Source organism: Copadichromis virginalis, linkage group LG20, assembly GCF_057382275.1.
Source record: "Copadichromis virginalis isolate Kocher_CV1m ecotype Utaka linkage group LG20, C_Virginalis_male_GT1.1, whole genome shotgun sequence".
NCBI classification, from domain to species: Eukaryota; Metazoa; Chordata; class Actinopteri; order Cichliformes; family Cichlidae; genus Copadichromis; species Copadichromis virginalis.
This window is the reverse complement of record NC_140637.1, coordinates 33950426-33969934: the sequence shown is the minus strand read 5'-3', so window position 1 is coordinate 33969934 and position 19509 is coordinate 33950426. Positions and strand designations below refer to the sequence as shown.

General features: G+C 43.8%; 1 protein-coding gene across 1 annotated transcript; it reads left to right on the top strand.

Moving 5' to 3' along the window:
- The first annotated feature begins 7079 nt into the window (after window positions 1-7079).
- On the top strand, window positions 7080-18554 carry LOC146685267 (L-rhamnose-binding lectin SML-like). The gene is made up of 12 exons (XM_085443697.1): window positions 7080-7263; window positions 7727-7759; window positions 8926-9027; window positions 9467-9560; window positions 9725-9819; window positions 9915-9959; window positions 10049-10187; window positions 10280-10377; window positions 17143-17228; window positions 17619-17753; window positions 18044-18155; window positions 18328-18554. Exons 1-12 carry the CDS (start codon window positions 7230-7232, stop codon window positions 18393-18395), a joined length of 1041 nt encoding a protein of 346 aa, XP_085299823.1. The 5' UTR covers window positions 7080-7229; the 3' UTR covers window positions 18396-18554.
- The last annotated feature ends 955 nt before the right edge of the window (window positions 18555-19509 follow it).

Sequence of the window (19509 nt, the reverse complement as noted above, 5' to 3'; positions counted from 1 at the left end):
ATGGGAAGCAGAGCCTTCAGCTTTCAATTCAGTTGAGTTTGAATACATTTTATTTATACAGCGCCAAATCACAACAGCAGTCGTCTCAAGGCAATTTATATTGTAAAGTAGATCCTATGGTAAAAAGAGAAAATCCCAAGAATCATATGACCCCCTATGAGCAAGCACATTGGCGACAGTGGGAAGGAAAAACTCCCTTTTAACAGGAAGAAACCTCTGGAGGAGCCAGGCTCAGGGAGGGGCGGGGCCATCTGCTGCGACCGGTTGGGGTGAGAGAAGGAAGACAGGATAAAGACATGCTGTGGAAGAGAGACAGAGGTTAATAACACCTAATATTGCAGCTTATCTAAGGGAGGATTCAGGGTCTCGTGATCCAACCGTGGGTGTGTTTGGTGAAGGGGGATGTGGGCACATCATGGCCGGCGTGTCCCTGATTTCATTTCTGGTGAAATATTCTGGTTTCCTGTAAGGCTCTGCTCCTTTGTTCTTCAGGTAATTTGCATCATGTTAAAGTGAGCAGAGCCAAGTTTATGTAACCTTTCATTTAGTGCTGTTAACTCTATGTTTGATCTGCAAAGGAAAATGTTCTCATTGTTGTGTTTTGCATGTTTTTAAAATAAATTACAGCTTTAATCCAAACAGTGTAAACAGAGTCCTCCTCACTGGAATCCAGATATTCTAACATGCTGCTCTGCTTCAGGCTGAGCAGCACAGGATACGGTTGCAACACACATGAAATTTCATTTTGTTTCTTAATTTCGTGTTGTCCCTCAATACTGTTCTCTCCTCTGTGTGGTCTCAGACAGTCCTCGTATTCGATTTGCTTCACTCCTGCCCTGTTATGTGATTGTCATGCTTAACATGTGAGTTTCCAACAATAGAAGATGAGTCTTCAGTTCAAGCCTGACATCCTGGATTCTGGGTTTTAATGGTGAAAGGAAATAGAATAGAATAGAATAGAATTCAACTTTATTGTCATTGCACATGCACAGGTACAGGGCAATGAAATGCCGTTTGCATCCATCCAGAAGTGCTTTAGTGATATAGATATATTACAATATATATTAGCAATAATATAGATATGTGAGTATATTACAGAAATGGGTCTATTATGGTATGTTATAATGTACACGGTATGAAGTATGTTATGAATATGGGATTCATGTGGGATTAGAGCTCTGGGTAGCTCCCCAACTGGGTCTAGAGAGTATTTTAAATTCAGGGAATTTAAAATAGAAAGTAGCTCGTCCACAGAAGGACTGGTAGCTCCCCTTACGATAAGGGTTCAGATCGCGCGAACAGGTGTGAAATGTGTGTGTTTAGTTAGTTTGTTTGTTTGCTTGTTTTAATCAATTTTAAATCATGCTTTTTATTTGTTTTTGTTTCTAATGTCTCTGTAAAGCACTTTGAATCACCTTGTTGTTGAATTGTGCTATACAAATAAATTTGCCTTGCCTTGCCTATAACTATAAGTATGTACAGGCTGTAGTGAGTACAGGCTATGAACAGGATATAAATATGAAATAAAAAACTATACAGAAATCTGAGATATACAGCTATACAGAAATGTGAACTATGCAGGTTATAAACAGTTGTAGGATTAAAGATTATTGAATGTACAGAATGATTATTTACACAGAGCTATACAGTAGTGCAGTTAAGATAAGTGAGGGTGTAGATAGTTTCTACAGAGGCTATATAAAGTGCTGGTGGTTGTGAGTGGTGGTTCAGTCCATGTTATTATTGTGTGTTTGAGGGTACAGTTGTCCATTGTGGGTCTGTGTATGTTCAGTCCATGAGTTTAACGTGGGTCAGATGTCAGGAGGCAGAGTTCAGGAGTCTGACAGCTGTGGGGAAGAAGCTGGTCCGGTACCTGGTGGTCTTAGTCCGGAGGCTCCTGTAGCGCCTCCCAGAGGGCAGGGGGGGTGAAGAGTCCATGTGAGTCCATGTCACATGGGTGACTGGGGTCTTTGATGATTTTCCCAGCCCTTTTCAGACATCGCTTCCTGTAGATGTCTTTTATGGCAGGAAGTGGTGCTCCGGCGATGCGCTGGGCAGTTTTCACGACCCTCTGCAACGCCTTCCGGTCCGAGGCAGAGCAGTTCCCGTACCAGACTGTTATACAGTTGGTCAGGATGCTCTCGATGGTGCAGCGATAGAAGTTCACCAGGATGTCTGAGGACAGGTGGTTCTTCCTCAGAGTCCTCAAGAAGAAGAGGCGCTGGTGAGCCTTCTTGACCAGCTTGGAGCAGTTGGTCATCCAGATGAGATCCTCGGAGATGTGGACTCCCAGGAACTTGAAGCTGCTCACACGCTCCACAGCTGTCCCCTTAATGTGGATGGGTGGATGTGGGTCAGCATTCCTCCTGTAGTCCACGATGAGCTCCTTGGTCTCCTTGGCAGCAGGTTGTTTCTGTCGGACCACTCAGCCAGACGATCCACCTCCTCCCTGTAGGCGGCCTCATCGTTGTCACTGATGAGGCCAATCACCGTGGTGTCATCTGCAAACTTAATGATGGTGTTGGAACCATCAGCAGGTCTGCAGTCGTGGGTGAAGAGGGAGTAGAGGAAAGGGCTCATCACACAGCCTTGTGGTACACCGGTGTTCATCGTGATTGTAGATGAGCAGCGGTTATCCAGCCGGACATGTTGGGGGTGGTTCAATTCAATTCAATTCAATTTTATTTATGTAGCGCCAAATCACAACATAAGTCGCCTCAAGGCGCTTCATAGATACAGAGAAAAAAACCCAACAATTATATGACCCCCTATGAGCAGCACTTTGGCAACAGTGGGAAGGAAAAACTCCCTTTTAACAGGAAGAAACCTCCGGCAGAACCAGGCTCAGGGAGGGGCGGGGCCATCTGCTGTGATTGGTTGGGGTGAGAGAAGGAAGACAGGATAAAGACATGCTGTGGAAGAGAGACAGAGGTTAATAACAGATATGATTCAATGCAGAGAGGTCTGTTAATACATAGTGAGTGAGGAAGGTGACTGGAAAGGAAAAACTCAGTGCATCATGGGAATCCCCGGCAGCCTACGTCTATTGCAGCATAACTAAGGGAGGATTCAGGGTCACCTGGTCCAGCCCTAACTATATGCTTTAGCAAAAAGGAAAGTTTGAAGCCTAATCTTGAAAGTAGAGATAGTGTCTGTCTCCTGAATCCAAACTGGAAGCTGGTTCCACAGAAGAGGGGCCTGAAAACTGAAGGCTCTGCCTCCCATTCTACTTTTAAATACTCCAGGAACAACAAGTAGGCCTGCAGAGCGAGAGCGAAGTGCTCTAATAGGCTGATATGGTACTACAAGGTCATTAAGATAAGATGGGGCCTGATTATTTAAGAGCTTGTATGTGAGGAGCAGGATTTTGAATTCAATTCTGGATTTAACAGGAAGCCAATGAAGGGAAGCCAAAACAGGAGAAATCTGCTCTCTCTTTCTAGTCCCTGTCAGGACTCTTGCTGCAGCATTTTGGATTAGCTGAAGGCTTTTCAGGGAGTTTTTAGGACTTCCTGATACTAATGAATTACAGTCGTCCAGCCTGGAAGTAATAAATGCATGAACTAGTTTTTCAGCGTCACTCTGAGACAGGCTATTTCTAACTTTAGAGATGTTGCACAAATGGAAGAAAGCAGTCTTACATATTTGTTTAATATGTGCGTTGAAGCACATGTCCTGGTCAAACATGACTCCAAGGTTCCTCACAGTGTTACTGGAGGCCAAGGTAATGCCATCCAGAGTAAGAATCTGGTTAGATACCATATTTCTAAGATTTTCAGGGCCGAGTACAATAACCTCAGTTTGATCTGAATTAAGAAGCAGAAAGTTAGCGGCCATCCAGGTCTTTATGTCTTTAAGACATTCCTGCAGTTTAACTCATTGGTGTGTGTTATCTGGCTTCATGGACAGATAGAGCTGGGTGTCATCTGCATAGCAGTGTAAATGTATGCTATGTCTTCTAATGATACTGACTAAGGGAAGCATATATAATGTAAACAGAATTGGTCCTAGCACTGAACCCTGTGGAACTCCATAATTAACCTCAGTGTGTGAAGAGGACTCTCCATTTACATGCACAAACTGGAGTCTATTAGATAGATATGATACAAACCACTGCAGTGCAGTACCTGTAATACCTACAGCATGTTCTAATCGCTCTAATAGGATATTATGGTCGACAGTATCGAACGCTGCACTGAGGTCTAGCAGGACAAGCACAGAGATGAGTCCACTGTCAGAGGCCATAAGAAGATCATTTGTAACCTTCACTAAAGCTGTTTCTGTGCTGTGATGAGCTCTGAAACCTGACTGAAACTCTTCAAATAAACCTCTGCAGATGATCTGTTAGCTGTTTGACAACTACTCTTTCAAGGATGTTTGATATGAAAGGAAGGTTGGAGATTGGCCTATAATTAGCTAAGACTGCTGGGTCTAGAGATGCTTTTTGAGTAAAAGTGTAACTACAGCCAGCTTGAAGGCCTGTGGTACATAGCTGATTATTAGAGATAGGTTGATCATATTTAAGATCGAAGAATTAATTAATGGCAGGACTTCTTTGAGCAGTTTTGTAGGAATGGGGTCTAAAAGACACGTTGATGGTTTGGAGGAAGTAATTATTGAAGTTAACTCAGAAAGATCAATTAGAGAAAAAGAGTCTAACTTAACATCAATGGTACTAAGAGTAGCTGTAGATAATATTACATCTGTGGGATGATTACTGGTAATTTTTTCTCTAATGATAAAAATTTTATTTGTGAAGAAGTTCATGAAGTCATTACTAGTTAACGTTAAAGGGATGGTTGGTCAGGAAGTCCAGAAATGGCATCTTACTAATTTAGAAGATCATCATTTAGCTGGAAAAATAATCACTCCAAGTGACTCTATTAAAAAAGGCTCTCAGTAAAGCTAGAACATTTCACTATTCATCACTGATTTTTAAGAAAATAAGAACAAACTTGAGTTGGGATGGGTCCCGGTATCAGTTCTGACATAAACGGTAGTAACCAGACCGAAAAGCAGCGCACATTTCGGTGCTTTTTTCCCCCCTGAGATGTCAGACACTTTAGATTCTAGCCAATCATTTTACCTTTGCGAGCGTAGTAGGCGGGCCCAGGTACGAACGTTCTTTTAGAGCAGAGCTACAGATTAAAAATGTCCAAGGCGAAGCGGTCAAAGTCCTGCTGTACTTCACAACAAAAGATGCAAACTCAGCAGCAACAAGTGCTTTAAGCTGATACTGTGATACTGTCAAAGGAGGTAACACCTCGAATCCAATGAAACACCTGGCGACGCATAGCGTTTTTTTTAAAAGCCGAGAAATGCGCCCTATTTGATAGCTTGCTGCCAGACCTCACACCGAGCACATCTACTGCAGGTGTGGTGCCTGTTATCGGACCTGGAGTTAGCAACATCCCCCAAGAACCCGAAGAGGAGAGTCCTGGCCCCTAGCCCTGCCAGTGTAGCAGAAATGATGAGGATGATGATGCAGCAGCAGCCGTTCTTCTCTGCGTGAGTAGCTTCATGTTGTTCGTGTGTAATTTACGTTGAGTAGGCTAACCACGTTATTACATTAATGCATGTAAGGTGAACTAGCAAACATCATCATAGCTACATGCGGCTGTCTTCTTGTTTGATGGCAGATACTCCCTTCACCCTGGCCAAAAAGGCTAAAATGACCAAAGAAAAAGTGGGAAACAGCTGAACATGAGAGGTTTAGGACAAAGTTTGTGTTCTCCATTCTTTAAGCACCGGCACCGTTTCAAAAGTACCGGTTTGGCACTGGTATCGGATAAAACCTAAACGATACCCATCCCTAAACTTGAGTCTGTAGCCAGGATGACAAACAGAGCTCCAAACATTCCTTTAATCTCAGCTATTAACGAATTCATGAATTTCTTCACAAATAAAATCTTAACTATTAGAGTGAAAAAATACTGATACCAATACTGATGACCATGAACTTTTACTACAGAGATCAGAGCATGCAGCAGGTATTAAAGTTTCTGCACCGCAGTGACTTCAGTGATGTCTGTCTAACAGACTCCAATTTGCCTTCTTCACATTCTCAGGTTAATAATGGAGTTCCTCAGGGTTCCACGCTGGGACCAGTTCTGTTTATATTTTAAATGCTTCTTCAAGGTATCGTTACAAGGCATCGCATACTTCTTGGGTATGCAGATCAACCTAGCTCTTTGTAGCCAATTAAATTGCAGGAATGTCTTTAAGACAACACTGAGTCAGGAGTCAGAACAGACTCTACCTGCTGAGGAGACTGAGATCTTTTGGAGTGCAGGGGGAACTCCTGAAGACCTTTTTAGACTCTCTGGTGCTGTCGGCCATCTTCTATGTTGTTGTTTGTTGGAACAGCAGCTTATCTACAGCTGAGAGGAAGCGGGTGGATAAGCTCTGTTCCAGGATGTTCCTCGACCCAGTTCAGGTAGTAGGAGACAGAAGAACTCTTAGACTATGTCTCCCTCTCCATGCACGAAGCAGATTAACTGAAAAGCCTTCAGTTAATCCAAAATGCTGTATTTCTCCTGTATTGGCTTCCCTTCATTGGCTCCCTGTTAAATCCAGAATTGAATGTAAAATCCTGCTCCTCACATACAAGGTCTTAAATAATCAGGCCCCATCTTATCTTAATGACCTTGTGGTACCATATCACCCTATTAGAGCACTTCGCTCTCGCTCTGCAGGCCTACTTGTTGTTCCTGGAGTGTTTGGTCCCAACTATATGCTTTAGCAAAAAGGAAAGTTAAAAGTAGAGATAGTGTACAATGGTGCAGCTGCCATACAATGGCATGTTGTGTTGTTCAGGAACTTTCAACAGTTCTTCACACAGTCACAGTCAATGGAAACCTCTCTTTAAACACTTACAATATAATACTGTTGACTCAGCATCACAAACACTGTCTCGTTTGTGGTCTCTGACCAGAGAGACATGTGGAGATGTTCCATGTAAATATGAAAATTTTCCATACAAATATATTCCTGCTGTGTTCCTGCTGCACCCTGTTTTACATGTTGTTTATTCACATCCTGGTTTTTTCTTTTTCTCATACTTTTTCCATTCCAAACATCCAACATCCTGCACGTGAGAAGGAGGATACTCTGCTTTTCCATTGGCTGTGCTTTGCATGTACATCACAGGTGTTACTGAAACAGAGTGAATCCAGCAGCTCTGTGTTTGATCCTCCATCAGCTCTTCACTGTAATCCAGATCTCCTAACATGATGCTCTGCTCCGGACTCAGCAGCACACTGTGTGAGTACAACACACTGATCATCCTTTATTTATACATGAAATCAGCTGCACATGTTCAGTCTAATCCTTTTCTAGCTTTCCACTGTGCTGTACTGTGACATGCTTTTCTTTCTGCTTTATTGGATCAGTTCATCTAACATCCTAAATACATGTTTGCATCACCTCAGCAGGACAGTTAGGCTTCACAGAGTCCTGAGAGCAATTCATGGCTGATCATTTACTTTGAAGAGTTGAAGTCAAACTGTCAACACAAATAAGTTTATTGACAAAAGTTGGAAAGATGAAGAGAATAAATGTGTCATTGAAATCTGCTGTTTAGAAAGAGTTTCCAAAGAATCCAGGTGTGAATGAAAGCAGCAGCTTTCTCCTGTTTGCTTTTCATTTCTGTTTCATGTTTTGAGGTGAATTCAACTTGATATCAAACACACAGTCTGACACTGAGCTTTCTTTCTGTCTCTTTCAGTGCTGGCAGCAACCTGTTCACTCATCACTTCAGGTAAATGCTGTTTTACTGCTTCTTATATTCTGGTCACAAAGAGCCTTTCTGTGAACTTTCTCATTATTAGAGCTCACCTCTTCTTCTTCTGTCTGTAACTACTAAATATTGTATTTGTGTGATCTAAAATCTAAACTCTATCCTTCACACACACCTTTTTAAAATCTTATTTCTGTTCCCAGTGAAAATGAAATGAACCCTGTCTGGTGGCTGCTGGGCGGGTGGGGGGGGGGGGGGGGGGGGGGGTTCTGGATGTTGTGGGGCTCCTTGTTGACATGTGAGGAAATCAGGGATAGAGGCTTTGGATTGCAATCCTTTAAATCAATTTTGATTTAAAGCAGACCTTCTCAAAGTGTGGGGTCCGCCCCCTAGGGGGGCGCAGAGCCATTGCAGGGGGGTATGAAAAGGGGGGGGGGGGGGACGGGGACAAAACCACTGCTAGCACGGGGCGGCCACAGAAACGCAAAGCAGGAGATGAAGCGTCGCTGAATAAGTTTCCAAACCAACTTCATTCTGAGCCAAAGACGAGAAAATATGGTGAAGCAAATCTGCCCTTTGGCTTCACCTGCACAGGTGCTGAGGTCAGTCTCCCTGCAGAACTGGTTTCCCTGCGTCGGGAGCAGCGCTGGGCTCTTCAAATCACAGACAAACAGGATCCCACATTCTTGATCTTTAGTTCAAACACTTGTTGTAATGACTAACTACTCCTGACATGTTGGAGATGTTTGCTCTTTATACAGTAAAGTTACAGCAGGATACAAATAACATCAGGCTGATCCTGCCACGATTTGTTCCCTCGGTTCAAATCACGGACTAACAGGATCCCACAGCTGTTTATGTTTTTGAACCCATTTTGCTCAGAGAGACATTTTTTGACAAATGTATTGATGCAATGTTGAATATAGATATATAATAACATGATAGATATTATGTCTCTGCACTCTTTACAAAATGTGATCTTTGTTGTCCACCCTGGAGCTAAATCAGCCAGCAGCTTCAGCAGACAGAGGTTACTGTAAGCTTCGCTGACACTAACCGTGTTTCACGTCCATCAGGGAAAACTAAAGTAAGATGAGGGACCAGCTGTAGCTTCACCTTCAGCAAGAAAATGATCAACACATTCCCCATTAATTTATCAGAAATGTACAATTTATTTTTTATTTCAGGCTTTATCAGAGCTCAAGTTTCCTTTCCTTCCAAGGTGACCCCCATATCCACAGGGAGAGTGGTCACCTCTAACGGCCTCAGTGTTCATCGCCTGAGCTGTGGTAAGATGGAAAATAGTGTCCAAGAATTCACTGCAGATCAAATTCAGACTCTCAGGCTAAATTCAACAAACTTAACAAGTATTGGATGAACTGTTTATAGTTTACAGCCTTTTTATGCACAGCTGCTTATTTTCAGTTTAAATTGTATTTTCCTGATCAACAAACCAACAGTGCATTTATTCTTTAAAAAAGCTCTGAGGATGTTGGACTGTGTATAAAAGTTCAGAAACATTTGATGTAGATTAGAAACAAAAACACTGACTTAAAGTTTCCTCCTTGATCAGAGTTAATGTAATATCCACTGTGGTGGTGTACAGAGGTACAATCCTCATTATTTATGGATCTGCAGCATCTGAGTCTGAAACTGAAGCCTGAAACCTGGATTATTGCATGTTGTGTTGAGTTGTTCCTTTTCTCTCATACTGTGTCTGTATAACAGTGGGTGGAATGATCATTGTGAGGTCAGCTGAGTACAGATGTGGAGGTGAAGTAATCTGCTCTCACGGTGACGCTGTGAACAACGTGAGGAACAGGTGAGCACTGTGGGATGGTAGAAGTGAGCCTTTGATTCAAAAGAAGAAACAAACTAAAACCTGTTGAACAGCTTTACTCAAACTAACAGGAAGTAAATGATTACCTGAAAGTAACTTGTTTCATATCTTTGAGCTGAAAACCAGCTGTTTCTGTCTCCCTGCAGCTGTGATGGAAAAACCGAGTGTGACATACAGTCAAACATTACTTATGATCCTGGAGTCTGCAAATACCTGGAGACCACCTACGACTGCTTCCCACGTAACGACTCTGTTAAACCTGTGATTAGAAATGACTGATGAACCCAATCTGTACATGAATGATTACAGTTTCTATGGGATCTGTGTCTGTTTCAGGCCAAAGTGTAATATGTCAAAACTTCCAGTCAAACCTTCAGTGTGGTGAGAACACAGCTTCTATGTCTTTCTACATTTAATGCAGTTAAAAATATCACCATGGTTACAGTTTGACTCTATGAACTCTTCCTCAGATGAAGGACAGGTTATAGTCGTCTCCTGGGCGAATTATGGTCGCCGTGACACGACCACGTGCCCTGGCACATATACTATCGTAAATCTCAACAACGTTAACTGCGCCTGGCCAGGAAGCATGAACTATGTAACTACCAGGTACAGATGCTGACTCTGTTTCTTCAGCTCTCCATCTTCTCTCAGATGATGCAGTGAATTTTTGCTGATTCACCTTTGACCTGCATTCACAGGTGCAATGGGAAAAACAGCTGTACTGTTGATGCAAATATCTCAGAAGACCCGTGTGTAAACATTTATAAGTACCTGGAGGTGTTTTACACTTGTAAGGGTAAGTAACTCAAATAATAAACTTCTAAAGATAATCTTTTAGGGTCGGTACATTCAGACTTGTTTTTGAAGTGAATGAAAATGAAAATTCTTCATCATTTTTAAAAGATGAACCTTTCTGTGCTGAAAAGAATCATCAGAAAATCATCAGTCACGAAGATTTCGTCAGTTTGTTTTAGATCCTGAGTGAACACCTCGTGATTTTATCATCAAATAAATACAAATATTATAAAATAATGATAAAATAAAAATAAAACCAGTCAAAGTGACATTTAAAATGAAAATCAGCTGACATTTAAAAACAGAATTCAAAAAGTGTTTACAAAGTCATTTGAACGAACAAAAGGTACTTTTGTATAAGTCGAACAGAAAATCAAGCAGGACAGAAAACATTATAATGTGGAGACAGAAAGAAAAAGATTCGATGAAAAACAGAAAATGACAATAACAAAGACGAAGAAAACATCACAAAGTTGATTCTGTTCATCTGGACGAGCTTGTACTCGCCACAATATTACTCATCGAGTGAATAACTTAATTATAAAAAAGTCCTGACACGTTTTGTGCCTCATTGCTTCGTTTAACGCTCAGCTCTGTCATCACGATAGAAATGCAACTGTTTCTCCCAGATTTGCCACTAAAAACAGGCCCGCAGCAGAAACCTCACTGGGAGCAGCGTTTGAATAAAACGTATGACGACATTATGTCAGGGCTCTGTGTGCGGGCAGGCGGAGAGGAGGATCCAAGCGCAGGACTCGAACACAGAATTGTGAATCAGAACCTTAGCTTTATTGCTGACATGAAAACCAAACGTGAAGTGACTACTGAAACCGGAGACCAGGAACACACAGGCATAACCTGAAGGTACGACGCGACACCGAGCATGGGAAAACACAGGGCTTAAATACACAGGGTAGTAATGAGGGAATGGGCCACAGAAGGGGGACACAGCTGGGGGAGATCAGGGCTAATGAGACGGGGGAAACAAAGCTGCACACACTAACATAAGACAGACTTTCACAATAAAACAGGAAACATGAATCACAACTCAGAGACACGGACTCAACACAGAGAGACAGAAAATGACACATGGAACTGAACTATACATGAAACGACAATTCCTAAAAAATGGATAACAGAAACATGAAACTCTAATAATAATAATAATCATCACAACCACAAGAGAACAAGAAAACAATCCATGATGCAAAATTACACCAAAACATAATAAACTCAAAATACTGGGTCCAACGGACCCAGAACCGTGACAGTACCCCCCCCCCCTCCAAGGGCTGGCTCCCGACAGCCCAAACAAAAAAAGCACAAAGCACCAGGCCAGGATAGAGGGACAGAGACCAAACAAAAAACAAGGAGCACCAGAGTCCAAAAACGCAGGAAAGCACATCAAAAACAAAAACCAGAGCTCAACAAGAGTCCACAAAAAGTTCAGGGGGCCGACCGTGCACACGGCAACGGCGGCGACGGGCAAACAGTTCGGGAGGCCAACCGTGCACATGGCAACGGAGGCAAAACCAATCAGGAGGCCGACCACTTTGAAGGTAGTGGCGGCCACTGAGCAGGTCCGGAGGTCGGCCGCGATGCCAGCGGCGGCGACGAACGCTTTCCGGAGGCCGTCCCCGAAGGCCATGATGCCAACTTAGAGGCCCGGAAAACGGCCGGCAGAGGCGAGGCGGAACGGGTCGAGCTGGCTCTGACGGCGGTGTGGTAACCGCAGGACCAGACGAGGCCGGACCAGGCGAGGCCGGACCAGGCGTGGATGAAGACACGGAGGCCGGACCTGACGGCAGCGGGACGGCTGCAGGCAGTGATGCGAATGGTGATGATGTAGAAGTCGCGGGGGATGACTCAGCAGACGACAGCTGAACAGACTTCCCCGGACCATCAGCAGATGTGAGGATGTGCTGGCTGGGTCCTCCAGGACCCTCAGTTAACGAGGCGTGGTGCTGGATGGGCTCCTCGGACCCTCCAGCTGACGACACTTGAGGCTGGACGGGCTCCTCGGGCCCATGACCAGCAGCTTTACAGCTGTGGCTCCAGCAAACATCAGCTGATACTAGAAATTAATATTAAATAAATTCTAACAACAGCTGATCAAGCTGAAGCATGCTGCTGTTGTTTAGCGCGACATCCGCTGGTTTCCTCTTTCTGGCACAAAGTGGGCGATAAACAAACAAGAGAGAAAAGCCGATCAGCTGATCATTGATCAGTTTCATGACTGAAGTAGCAACAGGAGAGAGAGGGAGAATGAGAGGAGAAGCTGTGCAGTGTAACAGAATAACTCCAGCTTTGTGTCTTTTTCCATTCGAGCTGAAGTCCGGGACAAACTGTTCCTTTTCACCTCAATACGAAACGTGTAATATTTCCTCTGAATGCGAGACGATTGGCAACTCTACTAACTAACCTTATGAACAAAATAAAGTTCACTATCAGTAACATCACAGCACCCACCCAGCTGTATAGAAACCCCGTCATGCTAGCTAGTACGAGTTATTGTAACTGACTGTACCATAACATACCATAATAGACCCATTTCTGTAATATACTCACATATCTATATTATTGCTAATATATATTGTAATATATCTATATCACTAAAGCACTTCTGGATGGATGCAAACTGCATTTCGTTGCCCTGTACCTGTGCATGTGCAATGACAATAAAGTTGAATTCTATTCTATTCTATTCTGTAAAAAGTCAGCACAGCTAAAATAAACTCCACCTAAACTTGGTTTATATCTGACCCAGATAGACTGCAGGTCATAACTTCTTACCTGAAGTTCAGTTCACCTGACACTCGGACCGGCGGCCTCCTCGGGTCTCTCCTCCTCCTGCCTCACCTTTCCCTCATCCACCTGGTGGAAGCTCTGCCACAGCCACCACCAAACAACTGAGTTATTTTTACAAATCTGCCAATCCACCAGCTTTCATTGTTTATACTGTTACAACAACAAAAAAAAAAAGAAAAAAAACCCCATCGGCCCATAAAAACGAAAAATCACCATCGGGCATACCGGATGGCCAGCCCAGCTCTGATTGTAGGGTAGCAAACATCGTCGGAAAACACGTTTTCAACACTGCAGGTTACCTGGTGTAATGCTTTACTGAAACATGGTCTGACTCCTATCTAACTATATAAAGAGTAACTGAAGGTTAAGCCAGGCGCTCACACCTCCGCTCTGCTGCGTCTCAGCCACCATCTCTCTGGCAGAAAGGGCGCTAGAGCAGAGCAGGGGAGAGGCGAGCTGGAACAAACTATTTCTTTTGGGGGGTGATTTATACGTTTGTCTTTAGAATATTACGTCTCAACCAAGTACTGTATGGTTTTTCTATTTTTAGTAGTGTGTCACACAAACAGCAAATATTGTCAAAAAAAGTAAGACATCTTTGGGGTGCTTTGATTCCTTTGGGCTATATATGAGCTAAAAACGCCCGTGTTTAAAACTAAGTATGTTCCCTAAAACGGTGACAGCGCTACAGACCCATGACAGCCTTACCCAGTCAGCCAGTAGCTATGACCAGCACTACTTGTGCAGTTAATAAGAGGACAGGTAATGTTTGTCGCATTGTTACGCACAGCACGCTCATTTGTTTCAATTCGTCAGTTGCCACAAGACAACTGACCAACGTGTACGTAATAAGCTAATACTCCTGGGTGCTATAGAGTACAGTGTACGCTGTTCACCATACTTCATGGCTTTGCTGCATCAGTCTGCCTCTCTGAGTTAATTTGTGTTTCTCCTACAGCTCTGGACCGCCCAGGTCTGATGCAAGCCAGATCCTTTTATTTAGTAAAAATGGGATTAATAGTTAAACATTATTGTTGAGGGGCACAGACAGGACTCCGCACGCACACAAACATTACAAACAAAAGGGCACTTTGGGCACCCATCAGGAAAGGGGGGGTGCTCAAGCCCCTCCCGCCCCCCCCTCTGCACGTGCCTGGTGAAAGGGGACAATCTGGGGATCCGTGGGTCCAAGGGGAAACTCACACGTCCATATAGTGGGGAAGTCACACAACTGTCACACAGGAGAGGAAAATTACTCACAGTCTGAAAAACAAGCACAAATTCACGGAGCTGAGAGAATCACTAACGTGTCTCGCACAACCGTCCAGCGACCAGAAGCACAGCGTCCCGGCCTTAAATGGTGGGAAGATAATGGCAGCTTAATTGCGAACAGGTGTGTGGGCCAAGGGTGGGAGCCCACAGTGAGCTCCGCCCAGGCAGAGCGGTGAGGAGAGAGTGAGAGAGAAACAATACACATGTAGCCTTGCGGGGCCGGCTGGGTAGACACGGGGACGTGACATGTTCACTCCGTCAGCTGTTGAACACCTGCTGCTGATTTAAGAAACACGCCCATGTTAACTGGTGACAGTCACAGTTTAACGTTTTCAGCTGTGTGCGCCCTGTAAAGTAACACCATCAGGATGTTCTACATTTAATGACGCACATCGATGGATTGGTGCAGGCGTATCTCAATAAGTTCTGCTCAAATAACTGGATTATGGATTCCTCATAACCAGGTGTGTTATGAGGAATGTTGTCACAGTTTATTTATAATGTGTTGTTATAAGCTGATTAAAAAACAGAGCCATCCAGTTACTATGTTACAGCGCCACTGTCAGGGTTCCTGGGCCGCTGACCCAGCGTTTTCAGTTTGGTCTTCTGTCAGTGTTTAGTTTTCATGTTGGTTTCCTGTTTTATTGTGTTAGCCTTTTGTCTGTGTGTACTTTGTTCATTTCTACTTCCCAGTTTCTCATTAGTTAGTTCAGCTGTGTTCTTACCGGTTTCTAATCATCCTCATCATCCAGTCGGTTTCCCTGAGTTCCTGGTATTGTTCTCACCTATTCTGCGTGTGGGCTTCCGTGCTGGCTCTTTAACTGGCCAGCATGTCGTGGAGTGGGTGGGAGGTGTCGTCCAACATCGTCCTTCTCTTGGACAACATCCACGTCTCAGACACCACCTTAAGGGAGTCCGGCTCCATCCCCACAACATTACTGGCCTTGCAGATCAGTTTATTTAGTCTGTTAGCATCTGTGAACCTCAACCTGTTGTCCCAGCATGCAAGAGCATAGAGGACAGGACTGGCCACAACAGACTGATAGAAAATCCTGAGCACTGTCCAAAACACGCTAAAAGACGCAGAAAATACAGATATCTCTGGCCTTACTGTAGAGTACCCAGTCTAGTTTATTTAATGTGTACTCTGAGGTATTTATAGTCCTTCACCGTGTCCACGTTGACCCCCTGGTTTGAAACACAGGTCGCAGCTTTCCTGGTCCTCCTAAAGTCCACAATCAGGGCTTTTGTCACACTGAGCTGCAGATGATTCTGCTCGCACCATGTGACAGAGGAGTCGACCACAGCCTGGTACTCCATCTCATCACTCTCACTGATGCATCCAACCGCTGCAGAGTCATCAGCAACCTTCTGAAGATGGAGGTCTCTGTGCAGTGGCTGAAGTCTGTGGCGTAGAAAGTGAAGAGGGGAGAGCATGGTCCCTTGTGTTGCCTCTGTGTTCCTGATCACATTGTCAGACACAAAGTGTTGAAGACGCACATATTGTGGTCTTCCTGTCAGGTAATCAACAATCCAGGACACCGCAGAGGCATCTACCTGCATCACTATCAGTTTATCACCCAGGAGGGTCGGCCTGATGGTGTTGAATGCACTGGATAGTCAAAAAACACGACCCTCCCAGTGCTCACCGGTTGGTCCAGGTGGGCGTAGACACGACTGAGCGTGTTTGGTACAGGAAAGAGGGATGACGTCTTCCACAGCACTGGTGCACAGGCCTCGAGGACACCGGGACTCGCCCTGTCTGGTCTTTCAGGCTTTTTTAGTGGAGTCGTTCATTTGTCTCTGAACCTGGTCCTAGGTAAAAGTTACAGGTGGAGCAGGAGTGTCAGGACTTTCACAGTATGCTCAGGTGCAATGAGGAGAAAGAGGGAGAGAGAGTGGTGTGGCTTTGGACTGTAGGCTGACTACAGTTAAGTCAGTCGGGGGGTGAGCGTTAGCTGCAGTGTCAAATCTGTAGAAGAACAAATTCAACCTGTTGGCCCTCAGCTCTGCTTTTGAATGGCGTGAGTCCAGTGACGCTTTTCAGGACTTTTCAAGCTCCTTAGACTACCGTGACCTGGGTGACTGAGAACCTACAAAGACATATCTTCATGCCACTCCAGAGCTTTCTCATGTTGTTCTGCTGGTGTTCCCACTCCAGCTTTCTCCTGCAACTGTCCATAGCCTCTCTGATCGTGCCCTTCAATAAAAACGAAACCCTTTCCACCTCCTCTCTGTGGCCCTCTTTTTATCGTTGAGGAGAGCTGTGATGTTCTTTCACCCACGGCTTGTTATCCGAATAACAATGTATAGTCCGAGCTGAGATAATGGAGTCTGAGCAGATGGTTATGTAATCACTGATACACTCAGTGTCCTGTGGGGCTCACAACGTATCTGCCTGTTGCCTCATAACAAGTTCTCTCTCAGCTGGTAAAACAGACGACATACTGTGTGAAAGTTGGAAGTATAGCATTCAAAGTGATGTAGTGGAAGTCATCCAAGGTGGCTATGAAGGCATAGAGTGCTGAGTCTGTAACCAGGTATCGCAGAAGGAATAATGTCAAATGAACCTCATCAGCTTAAATTCAAATAGACTCAGTAGTGGAACACGGCTAGGTATTTTCTTTGTCTTTTGAGGAATTATTAATCTGATTATCGACCTTCTACCTTTACAATTATTTTGCAGCTCCTTCCTGCCCTGCTGGTTGGACTTGGTTTGGAGGTCGCTGTTTCATCTTTGATAGCAGTCAGAAGAACTGGACTGATGCTGAGGTACATCAGAAATAACAGCAGCTGTATGTGTACATGTTATATGTGGGACATATAAAAAGCTTCCTGCTGTGAGAATCATTCAGTGAAAGAAGACTTGCTTTATATTCATATTCACACACAGTTGGAAGTGCATGAGTAAATACACAGGACTTCTGTTCTTAGCTGATTATTGCTGCGGCGTCACAGCCCTGCACTAACAGCTTCATGCTGATACATGCAGTGCAGTAATGTTCATGCAGTGATGTTCAGAATTCAGAGCAAACATTCCCTCCTCGTGTCTCTTCTATTCATCAGCTCTCTCTTTGCTGCCTTCATCAAACTCACTTTATCTTTGATTTTAAATGCATTCTCACACTTTTCATCTTCTGTGCACCTCATCTTCCTCCTCAGAGTTCCTGTCAGACACTCGGTGGAAATCTGGCCTCATACCACAGCACAGCTGAGTACACCTTCATCAGAAAGCTCATTTACACAGCAGCAGGGTCGTATCTGACAGCTTGGGTTGGAGGCAACGACAGAGAGACTGTAAGTGTTTCACAGATAAAGAGGATGAGCTGCAGCTGTTTCTGATATTTCATATGTTTCTCTTCATATTCATCAGTTTGATTCAAAGGTCAACATGTGACAGACTGATTAATCAGGACTTTGTTCCTGGAGACAGATGTTGCTGTTGACTTGACTTTTCTTTTCATTTTTTACCTGCACAAACAAAATGAACCTTCGTTGTGTTCGAGTGGTGTAAGAGGTCTCATGTCTGCACTCTCAGCATAGATGCATCAAAGTACATCAGAACAAACTGAACTTTATTCTTCCAGGAAACTGTGTGGAAGTGGAGTGATGGTTCCCAGTTTGACTTCAAAAACTGGGGTAATGGACAACCAAGCAACTCTGGACGAGGAGAAGATTGTATGGAGATAAACCGTGGAGGTACAAACTGAAAGTGGGCCTGTTGATGAAATGTGTTTGGTTTTTATATTGACTGAAGTCATGTGATCTTAGGTCTTTATAAGGACTGTGTTTGTTCTTTTTACATTAGAGAAGAAGAAAACATTTACAGCACAGACCTCTGATTTTATTTCTTTGTTTTGATTCTTTACAGGAGGAGATTTTGTCAACGACTCAGGATGTAACTCACAGAGAGGGTTTGTTTGTGTCAGAGGTCCATAACTGCTCCTTCGTGTCCTGACACGTCTGACATGATGATGTCACAGCCTCACTGCTGATGTCACTTCCAGCAGGATGTCAAGCCTCGATGACATCACTGCTGGAGGGTATTGATCAATATGATTTCCTATCACAATAAACATGAATAAATAGATATCCTGAGCAGCAATCAGTCTCACCTGTTTTCCTAATTTCATTCTCACTTTGTGTAATATACTGAAAATAATTTAGTAAAGCCACACACACAGGTTTGTGTAAGTGACACAATATAGAATATAATTTAGAAAATTCAAACAGTCTAGCTGGTTTCACTTCCTAGCTGTAAAAGCACGCTTCTGCAAAAGCATGCAGTTTCCTGTCAGCACTTTTTTGGCACAGAGTGTACTCAGAGTTAGGCCTTTCTCATATGAAGCAATATAATCAGCATATAAACATTTAAGATAATAAATTTAAACCTCAACACCTCCCAGCCCATTGTTTATTCAGTGGGCTGGTTTCACTCATTATGCAAATGTATGTTTATAAGAATGGGGAAACCTGCAGTCAGCTGAGACTGAAGAAGTCACTTGGATGCAGTGGCGGTCCTAGCCTGTTTGGTGCCCTGGGCGAACACCCCCTCTGGTGCCTCCCCACCCCGTCCCCTGTACTCTCTACCCCACCCCACACCCACACATAAATATATTAAGGATTGTACATTAACATATTTTACTGTAAAAACTGTTATTTTAACAAATAAACAACTGACAATGGCTAATTAACCTCTGGGGTCGACGGACGCGCCGGTGCATCAAAATCACATGACCAATTTAAGACAACACAGCTACAAGATGCAGCGACTCAGAGTCTCCATTTCAACTTGGGTCGAAACTGCGGTCTTCAAACTATACGCCAGTTTTTGAATTGTGTCGATGGGCCACGTAAAACCAGAGTTATGCTAAAAAATACACACAATGTTTTTTTCTGAACAAAACAGTGGTGTTTACAGCGGGAACAACAGTAAAAATGACGTTTTCTACGGACAGCGCTAGCAAACACTCTCCGCTTGCGAGTGAAAATGTCACGACTGGGGCTGCAGCCGTGTGAAGTTCGGAGAAGGAGGACTTTGCAGCACTTACTT